This window comes from Kryptolebias marmoratus, linkage group LG2, assembly GCF_001649575.2.
Source record: "Kryptolebias marmoratus isolate JLee-2015 linkage group LG2, ASM164957v2, whole genome shotgun sequence".
Classification (NCBI taxonomy): Eukaryota; Metazoa; Chordata; class Actinopteri; order Cyprinodontiformes; family Rivulidae; genus Kryptolebias; species Kryptolebias marmoratus.
The window spans coordinates 31,992,610-32,003,727 of NC_051431.1; the positions used below are offsets into that span (position 1 = coordinate 31,992,610).

General features: G+C 41.6%; 1 protein-coding gene across 1 annotated transcript in view; it reads left to right on the forward strand.

Annotated features, from left to right (window-relative positions):
• LOC108249459 (eukaryotic translation initiation factor 4 gamma 1) overlaps positions 1–10,337 on the forward strand; it is a 67,545-nt gene extending 57,208 nt beyond the window's left edge. The window contains exons 25-33 of the mRNA XM_017438858.3: positions 365–492; positions 1,713–1,885; positions 4,738–4,863; positions 4,965–5,046; positions 5,176–5,274; positions 6,234–6,365; positions 8,019–8,100; positions 8,190–8,330; positions 8,798–10,337. Coding sequence (XP_017294347.1) covers positions 365–492; positions 1,713–1,885; positions 4,738–4,863; positions 4,965–5,046; positions 5,176–5,274; positions 6,234–6,365; positions 8,019–8,100; positions 8,190–8,330; positions 8,798–8,979 — 1,145 coding nt within the window. The 3' untranslated portion in view covers positions 8,980–10,337. The remainder of the gene's footprint in view (positions 1–364; positions 493–1,712; positions 1,886–4,737; positions 4,864–4,964; positions 5,047–5,175; positions 5,275–6,233; positions 6,366–8,018; positions 8,101–8,189; positions 8,331–8,797) is intronic.
• Positions 10,338–11,118: the final 781 nt, after the last annotated feature.

The window sequence follows — 11,118 nt, forward strand, 5'->3', positions numbered from 1 at the left end:
TTGCTGCAGTAATACAGGCCAAAGGAGGCCCAACTAAATACTGAGTGCTGTACATGCTCATACTTTTCATGTTCATACTTTTCAGTTGGCCAACATTTCTATAAATCCTTTGTTTTTATTGGTCTTCAGTAATATTCTAATTTTCTGATATGATAAATTTGAGATTTTCATTTGTAATCATCAAAATTAAACGAAATAAACATTTGAAATATATGAGTTTGTATGTAATGTATGAATATAATATACAAGTTTCACTTTTTAAATGGAATTACTGAAATCAATCTACTTTTTCGTGATATTCTAATTTTATGACCAGCACCTGTAGGTACAGTTCTTATGCTTAAATTTTTATCCTTGTGTACAGTGAACCAGGAGGCAGCTGCTGCCCCCTCCCCTCATCAGATCCCCACAAAGCCTTCCCTGACAGAGGGAGAGGTGGATAAGAAGTCCACAGCTATCATTGAAGAGTACCTTCATATCAATGACATGAAGGTATGCAGCACAGGAACTATTTACATGCTAAAGAAAATTGACAACTATAGTGCTAATAAAATATTAATTTTAGAGAATGATAACCTGAGTAAATGCAATGGGCAGTTTTCAAATGGTTTTATTGATTAAGGGAAAAAAGCCATCAAAGCCCTTCTTGTTGAATCATGAATTAACTGTGATTTGTTTGGGAAGCTGAGTTCAGTTTCACCAGCCGCACCGGGCCTGATTACTGCCAGAGAAATCAAACCAAGCCATTATCCATGAATAAGATGACATGGAACAGTGGTGAACCTCACCAGGAGAGGCTGGTTGACCAAAATGACTCCAAGAGAGCATCAACAACTCATCCAGGAGGTCCCACAAGAACCCAGAGGAACATGTAAAGCTCTGCAGAGGATCAGAGTTCCTGATTCAACAACAAGGAAAGACTTGGGGCAAAAATGGCCTTCATGGGAGAGTTCCAAGGTCTAATCCACTGCTGAGCAGAAGGAACACAAAGGTCTGTCTCACATTTGCTAAAATCCATCCTGATGATCCCGAAGACTTCAGAAAAAATGTTGTGGACTTATGAGACAAAAGTGAAACTTTTTGGAAGGTATTTAGTTAGTTACATCTGAAGTAAAACATTTTAGAAAAAGAATATCATACTCCCAGGTAATATGTTCTTGGGCTACCTTTGACCTGGACGACTTTCTGTAGTTGATGGAACCAGGAATTCTGCTCTCTACCAGAACATCCTGCAGGAGAATGTCTGACCACCTTAAGCCCAAGAACACTTGGGTTCTGCAGCAGCAGCAGCAGCAGCAATATTCCTCCACAACCATGTGAAAGACATCACCAGTTCTTGTAAACACTGGACTGCAGTTGTTGCCACTCAGGGCAGCACAGATACTTATTAGGCTTCAGGGGCAGTTACTAATTTGCATGGGGCCAGGTTGGTTTTGATAGCTTTTTTTCTTTTAATAAATCAAATCTTTTCACTCAGGTCATCTTTGTCTGATACTAATATGTATTTGATTATCTGAAGCTTGTAAATCTTACAAAATAGGCAAAAACAAAAGAAATCTGCAAGAAGGTGAATACTTTTTATGGAACTTTAAAATAAAATTTTGCTTTTCCTGAAACCACAAAGTTTTAAATAGTTCAAGTCTTTTAGTAGGAATCTCCCAGCATTCACAGATATGTGAGAGAGGACTTGATGTGTCTGTGTGTCCCAACAGGAGGCTCTGCAGTGTGTGCGGGAGCTGGACAGCACCGAGCTGCTGTTTGTGTTCGTACGGAACGGGCTGGAGTCTACTCTGGAGCGCAGCACCATTGCCAGGGAGCACATGGGCCAACTCCTGCACCAGCTCATTAAGACAGGCATACTCCCCAAGCAGCAGTACTTTAAAGGGTGAGCATGAAGGAGGGAACAGCTGAAGCCGTGACTGGTTTTACTTCTATTAAACTTTGTTCTTAAAAGCAGGAGCAAAGACTTCACTGAAAATCCACAACAAAAGTTTTGGTTTAGATTAAACATTTCTCTCTGTAAAGTAACATTGGTTTTAGTTAGTAAAATTGATAAACAATTTTTTGCCAAATAAAATGTTGCTTTCTTTTTAGTTCTGATAAATTGTAAGTACGCCATCAATCAGTTTTAGTTTTCTGTGCCAAGACATTAAAAAGAACAATTGTTTAGTCCTCAACAGCTCTTAATTTGGTAAATTTAACCACAGATAAACAACAACACATACACTATATTATAGTTTTATTATTTAACCAAAATGCATAGTTATAGGAATAATTGCACAGGGCTTTTCTTAAAGTTATAAAATAATTGACTTATTGTTTAACACCAAGTATTTGAAAAGTGTCATGTTGACAGAATAAGGTGTTGTTGATCCATTACTATGAATGACTGAGCAGCAAACTATTTGTCAGTTTGTGAAAAAACATCAATAATTTTAAAGAAGCAATTGTTGCTGCCCTCTGGTTTGTAAAAGGTTATGTTGTGGAATAAATAATGATCAAATAGTGAGATGATTGTTTCAAAGAATCAGAGAAAGATCGATCTTTGTCTTTTAAAAGGATTTTATTCTGAAGGCAGAACTTAATCAGGAGAAGAGTGTATGTTGTGAAATGAGGTTCCATTACATCATATGATCATACATTTACAGAGTTGCTGAGCAGTTTCTCTTCTCGTGAGAAACATTTAACAGTCAAGGACAGAAGGGAGGAACTGAGTCTCTCAGCACAAAGATGAGAACATTTCAAAACAAAGTACCACAACAAGAAGGAAAATCACAACTATTGATTTACTTTTTACAGAAAGCAGAACATTGTTAACATCATTAAAATTTCCCAGAACAGTTAAAGGGGTATTTTCAAACTATTTGGAGTCACAAGAAGAAAGCATTTAGGACCTATACCAGGGTTTCCCCCAGAAAAGTCTCACATCAAGGCCAATGAGAAACAACAGACAGATGCTGGACTGGACTGTGCTGTTTGTGCCACAGGCTGCATGTTGGAAGCAAAGCATATCTAATGCTGAATTTACTGGTAAACAAGGATAAATTAGCACAAAGTATAAGCCTGGCAGCCCACCAGGCTTGTAACACACTGGAGGAAACCCTGTACACCAATCTTCATATGACTGAACATCTCAGCTAATTCAGTCTTACACTTTTTTTTTGTTTGTTTGTTTTTTCATAAAAGTGGTTCCAGTTCTGAACTCATTATAATTAAACATCAAGGAACTATTTTGGTTTTCCACAGCTAGAAAGCCACTTTGGAGGTACATCATTACGTCACTTAAAACATGTCTTCCAGTAAATTTAGAATTTTTCCAGAGGATTTCATTTCAGAGAAACAATTTATGTTTAGATCATAAGGTTTGTCTCTTTATTTTTAAAAAGGATGACCTAATATCAAGTCTGTTTGAAAGCTCTCATTATTTATAAACAGTTTTCTAGAAATGGGAGTTTTAGGCAAGATTTATAAACACCAGACAGTGACAATAAAAAAGTTAATAAATTCAGCTGAAAACAATGATAGTGAATGCACTTGTGTGTGGTGCTATGAGATTTTCATTCAATATCCAACTGGTGATAAATAATTAAAAAAAAAAAGATATATGAGCTTAAATTACTCAAATGCTAATTGGTCTTTAAGTAGTTCTTATTCTTTTGTTTTGTCTCAACTCAAACAGACTGAAAATTAAACTAACTCTGGACCTTTAAAGGTAATACTCCCAGTATTTTTCCTGGTTCTTGGTCTTCATGATCCTGCCTGCAGCTTGAGGCAAAAGCAGTGTTTTGCTCTGGCTTAGACTAGAGTTAGTGCTAAGATAGCAGCATTTTCTTAGTCCTGGTTCCAGTGGAAACTGTCCCTGGGTTAGTACTGGCACCATGGCCATGCAGTAGGTCTGAGTTGCCATGTTATAAGTTTAAAAACTAGAAAAGGACTGACCCAGTATGGTTTGGAAGAGTTACCAGGAGAAAATTTCTTATCTCTACAATCAAATATGTTCAAAAGAAAATGATCAGGGTGTTGCAATGACTCGGTCCAGGTCCAGACCTCAACCTAATCAAAATACTGTGGTTGGCCTTTACCAATGCCTAGAAATCTTTCATGAACTGAATGCCAACTCACTGAACACAAACTCACAACAACAGGGCTCTCATTTGTAAAAGATTGCATAGGATTCATACTAAAAGTGTACGTACACCCTAAAGGCAAAAATGGTGTATGCAAAAGAAACCTCAGATTTATAAAACCATGCACACGCACAGCAGCAAGCAGTTTCCCTTTATAAATCACACCTGTACCTAAAAGTTTGCGCACAAGGTCCCGCCTCAGAAAAGTGCAGAAAAACAAAATTTCCCTGAATGTGTTGGTGAGTGAGCCACAGTCGTGGCGTTACAAATAAAAGGAAGCGCTGTGAGCAGCAACATGTCGTTACCACGGTTACTTCAGTGAGTGGGACAGAGAGGGCCGAGGCCGAGGTGAAGAAAAGGGCCTAGATTAGCTGCAGGTGTACCTGAACTGACTGTTTTTGTTGTGCCAAACACTGATCGGGTGTGAGTTGTATTAAAGTACACCACCTCTGTGCTCTGGGGGTTTGGAAAGGAGGTTAGGAGCCTGAGGGGGGCGCCACTGTCCCCTCGTGTGTTAATCAATTAGTACTTTTTCATTTGTTCAACTTATTTCTCACTCTTTAACTCTTGAATAAACGTTTGTGTTGGTGGTCTTTGTGAATGTTTTTAGGTTTCAAGAAATTCTGGAGGTGGCTGAAGACATGGCAATTGACATCCCCCACATCTTCCTGTACCTGGCTGAGCTGATCACTCCAATGCTACATGAGGGAGGCATCCCCATGGGAGAACTCTTCAGGTTGGCTCTGTGACATCTTCATTTAAAGGCAACAAACCCTTCGGAGTTGTTTTAAATAGTTGAGTTTGATCTTTAATTTTCCACTAACCTGTTGGTTTTAGGGAGATCTCAAAGTCTTTGGTTCTTGTGGACAAAGCTGGAGTCTTGCTGGTTCACATCCTTACTTTACTCTGCAAAGAAATGGTGAGAGTTTATTATTTGTACCCTGTATATAAAGTCTTGATTTATATATATGAGTTTAAAACGGGACACTAAAATATTTGGCAGTGAGGAGTGATATCCATTAATCAAACATGTGACTCCTCCCTTCAGAGCCATAAAAAGGCTGGCTTAATGTGGAGAGAGGCAGGCCTTCGGTGGACAGACTTCCTCCCTGAGGATGTAGACATCAACAAGTTTGTTACAGAAAAGGTGAGTTCATTAACCAAATCAGCATCACAAAGAAAGTCCGATGACACATTCATGACACAAAATCTCTCCTCAGCTCAACAAGACTTTGACCAAAAACAGTTTGATTTAAATGTAATGAGGAACTATAAATAAGCACAAAAAAACCTTGAAATTTAAAAAAATATCCTTTATTTTTCCTTTAGTAATATACTAAATTGAATTGAATTGTTTTTGTGGTTTGGCTGCTGTCAGGAGAACGGTACATGTCTGACTGCATTGTGCCAAGTGTAAAGTTTGGTGGAGGGGGGATCATGGTGTGGGCTTGTTTTTAAAGAGTTGGGTTCTGCCTCTTAGTTCCGGTGAAAAGAACTTTTAATACTTCAGCATACCAAGACATTTTGGATAATTTCATGCTCCCAACTTTATGGGAACAGTCTGGGATGGCCCCTTCCTGTTCCAACATGACTGAGCACCAGGGCACAAAGCAAGGTCCATAAAGACATGGATGAGCGAGTTTGGTGTTGAAGAACTTGACTGGCCTGCACAGAGTCCTGACATCAACCTGATAGAACACCTTTGGGATGAATTGGTGAAAAATGGCACGCCCCACCATTTAAGAACCACCGCATTAAACTTTAAAAGGGGTACAAACCTAGTTGAGCTAGAGTTTAACCTCAGCTCACTTCTGCAGGAAGTCAAAACCAGAACAAACTATTTTAATTGGTTACAGTTTAAATGGGTTCCCATCAGTTATTGGTTGGTACATTTGAATAATAATCTGACATTTCTAACGACACAGTGAGTGTTTTTTTTTTTTTGTCTTTGTTGTTGTTTTTTGTGTTTATTCCTTTGAGCACATAACCTGTATGTTATAGTGATAAAACCCAAAATGGTTTTTAAACTTGGCCTTTCACTGAAGGCTACGGATGTACTTTAGTGAAGTAAGTAACCAGGAAAAGGCTGTTTTTGTCTGTCTGCAGAATGTTGAGTTCACTCTGGGTGATGAGTCGGAGAAGAGCAGGAAGGAGATGAGCTCTGCAGAGTTGACCAAACAGCTGGAAAGGCTGATCCAGGACCAGGCTGACAACCAGAGGATCTTTGACTGGGTGGAGGTTTGGAACCTGCTCCATCTTTCTGTCTGCTTCGTTCAACTGGGACACTTGATCTGTAGACTTTAGAGCTATATTCAATGTGTTTCAGCTGTTGTTTAAGGATTTTCATTAGTTACTGACTGGAATTTTCCAGTCCTTGTATTCTTTTTTTGTCCTGTTATGAGATATCAGGCATACCATATAGAGGAGATGGCCACAACAGATTTGCTCTACAATCAGGATATCTCAAGATGAGAGTCCTAACTGCATGATTTACTTTATTGAATCAAGACTGAATCTGAATCTAGATCAGAGCAGGCAGGCCACATTGTTGGAACAGCAGCCTGTTTGTATGAGCTTCAGTGATCAGGACTGTTTGTGAATCAGTGTGTGAAGGTGGGGGGTTGGTGGTGTGTGGGTGCATGTGTGCTAGTTAGCCACCTGCAGATGCACAGTTAAAATAAAGTCCCATGAACAGCAGAAGGCCCTCCATCTGCAGCACCCAGGAGCAGAAAGGACAGGTGGATCCAGCAGCAGTCCCAGGCAGACAGACACCGGGCACCACCCCAAGGCAGCTGTGTGTCCCACAGAAGTAGGTCGCCAGCGGAGGGCAGGGTCAGCCCCCAGGACCAAGAGACACGGGGAGAGACGCAGGGCACCAGCTCCCCCAACCCAGCCACACCACCACCTCCCGCTGTGCAGGCTAAGCCCAGGACCCGACCCCCCAACGGCCCAGCACCCACACCAGCCCCCAGCAGAGAGACCGCCCAGCACCAAGCAGGAGAGGCCCCCCCAGAGCCCCCAACACACCGGGCAGGCACCAGTCCACCGCAGCATCCAGAACCCAGAAGGACCAAGGTGAAAAGGCGCACGGCCATCCCCCTTGTTGGGTCAGCCCCCTGAGAGGTCTAGAGGGAGGGGACGCCCATCGGAGCCCAGCTCAGTCCCTGGGACACCAACCAAACCCCAGGAGCCATGATCCGGGCACCCACACAAACAACCCACACCAAGGGGGCAGCACCACACAGACTGTCCCCCAATGACGCTGTCAGAGACCCCCAGCTGCCCCCAAAACCCTAGCCCCAGCTGAATCAGTAAAAGCACCAGGTTGGTGGGACAAAAGGGAAAACCCGTGCCCCCCAGCCCAGGCCCTCCCCCACGGTGTCCTTGTATTCTTAGCGGTATAGTTATTTCAACATATGCAATCACTGCATTTATACGTAGTTCCCACAAATCCTGTCAGGATGTGCCATGTTGGTAGGCAATGACGGCTTCAAAGCAAACTAAATCCAGGCGTAGTCTTTCTCTTCACTAATGTACGAGGGACAGATACTGTTAGTTGTTTTTACTGTGAGAACCACAAATGTTTTTTACAGCTTAGAGTGCAAATATTAACAGTAATATTCATAAAAACATGAATAAATTTAGCAAACAATGAAGTTATATACAATATTTCCATGAAAATGCAGACATTTTCTTCTGCCTTTTATGGAGAAAACAATGAAGAGTTCCAATAAAATGCTCTAAATCCTTTGTGTCGCTCATATAAACAGTTTCTGTCCCAAACAAGGCAGAGGGGTCTGAGAAGGCTCTGACTGCCCGAGGAGTTGTTTCTGATGATCTTTTACTGCTTTGTTGCTTTTGTTCAGCTCCCATGTTGATGTTTCTGTGTAGGCCAACCTGGATGAGCAGCACACTTCCTCCAACGTGTTTGTCAGAGCGCTGATGACCTGCATCTGCCAGTCAGCAGTCATCTGTGAGCAAATCAGCACTTTCTTGATTAGATGCTTTAAAAAGCCAACTGCACGTAGAGCAGAGCCAAGACAGGAGTGTTTTCCCCTGCAGGTGAGACCCCGTACAAGGTGGATGGGGAACAGATCAAGCAGAGGGCCAAGCTGCTGCAGAGATACCTGAAAGACGAGCAGAAGGAGCTGCAGGCTCTCTACGCCCTGCAGGCCCTGATGGTGCAGATGGAGCAGCCTGCCAGTGAGCACCCTCACCTCTTACTTGTTACTGAACGTTAGTTAGCACCTGCTGCCAAAAGGCAATAGTGAAATACTGTTTCAGTTTTATTGAAACTTGTAGGTAATAACCGTTGGGTGAACATATGGAATCAATTAAAGATGGCCGCCACAGCTAACTGACATTAACCAACACAAAAATGGTTTCAATTTAGTCAATTTTAGATACTGAGCTAAAATCTGTGTGGTAGTAGCTGAGAATCATTCACAGCACATACAGAACATTTTTTTCTGTGTTTGGTTAATTTCTCAACATAGGATGGTCTCAGTTTAAAAGTCTGGCATGAAAAGCGATGGGCTATATGCATTTCTTCAAGGAATGCTAGGCCTTTATTTCTCTTCTTGTGTATGCTAAAAAATGTCTAATTTAACAGCTTTTAGTTCTTCACTGTATTGATCATCTCTCATCCTTTTATCCCATCCTCCAATCAGATTTGCTGCGGATGTTCTTTGACACCCTTTATGACGAGGATGTGATCAAAGAGGAGGCCTTCTACAAGTGGGAGTCAAGTAAAGACCCTGCTGAGCAGCAGGGCAAAGGTGTGGCCCTCAAGTCCGTCACCGCCTTCTTCACGTGGCTCCGTGAGGCTGAAGACGAATCTGACAACAGCTAGGAGCGGCTGGGCCAGTCCAGAATGTTCGACAGGCTTCAGACAAACAATAACCTTCTTCAAATGGGAGAGATTGTATTATGGATCGAACGTTCGATCATCTCTTTTTTCCTTTTGGGTTTCTTGTGTTTACCCAGGCAACAGAATGTCGTTTTTTGAACTACATGAGAAGATTCAGGATTAAAAGGAAAGAGTATATGAGAGAGAATTCTGAGAATCGTCACAAGGTGTAGGAGGGGATTTTAAATTAATTTTTTTTGTTAAAGTTGTTTCCCAATGGCTTTTCCTCACCACAGCAACACTATTCAAGAGTTTTTGCTTAATAACAGAGAAAATAAATAAAATCTAAAGGCTGGTCACATCTTCTATTTTTGATGAATTCATACTTCTATCATGTGGACGAGACTCAGTGACGTGTGCATTCGATGCTCTTATGTAGACAGTTCGCTTTGTGTTTCTTCTTCCCAGCGCTGGCTGAGTGAAACGAGTGTTTTATAATTAAAAAAAGAAGAGCGGCAGCAGATTTCTGCTACATTTCAGGTGGAAGTGACAGAAAGGGTTGTGGACTTGTGAGAAGAGTTTCTTTGAGGAAAAGGGGCAAAGAACTGCTGGGGGGGGGGGGGGTTATAATGGTTCCCTCTCATGCCCCTCGAAGCCCCAGTCGGACCCTTTATGCCGCCCTCCAATATGTCTGTTTCGCTTGTTTCCTGTGCTTCAAAAAAACAACTGGACTGAGAAATGAAGTGCTCACAGCTGCTCCCCCCTCCTGAATGTCTTTTTTTTTTGGAATCTCACCTTTGAAACTTGAATAAAACACGAAAATCCTCTTATTGAGAAAGGATTTTTAGGAAAAAAAAGTTGAACAATTCAAATTCTAAGGCCTTTTTTGCTTCCATGAGAGGAAATGCATTTCAAGAGGGTTCTGTAAATATATGATGGATAGTTATTTTTCCTTTTTTTTAAAAAAGAAAACCTGCTAACTCCCGTCAGTTTTTTCCTGTATTTATATTTTTCTCTCCTTGGCTGGCAGAAGGTGCTTGTAATTATCCAACCCATTGATTACAGTTTAATTGAGAAATTGTAAATTTTTGCTTTACTTTATTAAAAAGATATTTAATTAAAGAAAATGAAGATGCCTCTTGTTGCAGATAAAAGCCCATGCTTGTGCCTTTTGTGACGGCAGCGGCGGGCCTCCCTCCGTTCTGCCTCGCAGCAGAGCAAAGTGCCTCAGCTTCACAGCAGTCATTACAGAACCGCAGCTTGGTTTGGTTGTCGACTTTGTTCTTTTGTTTTTTAAATGCTGCATGAGGGCTTGAACATGTGGAGCTAAACAAATCCAATATTAAAAACTGCAAAATGACCGCACATCTTTCTTTCTTTCAGCACATCATTTCTGGTGACACAAAGGAAATGTCAGGGTTTATGAGGAACACAATCTTGGGGGAGGGGTTTACCTTTGAAACTCCTGTTCCATCAGCTGTTGAGTGACACACCTGTTGCAGGATGAAAACCCAGAATCTGCAGGTTCTGGGCTGGCTGAGCAGCTGGCCCAAACATAAGTACACTAACAAAACAAGGATGAGGCTGTTAACATTGTTCCTGATTTTAATGGCGACACCTAACAAGGTTGAGTCAGGTCCTCTGGATGGTTTCTTCTAAGTTGAAGCGTTTTGTCTTTTAACCAAAAGGCCTCTGCCCCAACGTTCCTCACCTCTTCATCTCTGAAAGACAGACTGCTGGCCTGCAGATGGCGGTAAACCGCACAGTCCTGGCCTGATGATGTTGCTTTGTTTCCCTGATGTCTAGCTGATCCCAGTCCTCCTGGCATTTAACAGCATACACAATGTTACTCTGTGCTAGGGACTGGATCTTTGGGATGAACCAGTCATTTTTTGGGGTTTGAAAGCCACTGGGACATCATCAGGCCAGGACTCTGCAGTTAACTCTCATCTGCAGGCCAGCTGTCTGTCTTTCAGGGATGAAGAGGTGCACATCTTTGATAAAGATGGTTGTTTGAGAGAGGAGTAAAGGAAGCCATCTTTGTGTCCATCATTTAACTGGCGGAGGTAATGACATAAATACCATAGACATGACATCACGTGACTTAGGATGAGCTAAAAGTGCTGCCATCTTAAGGAAGTA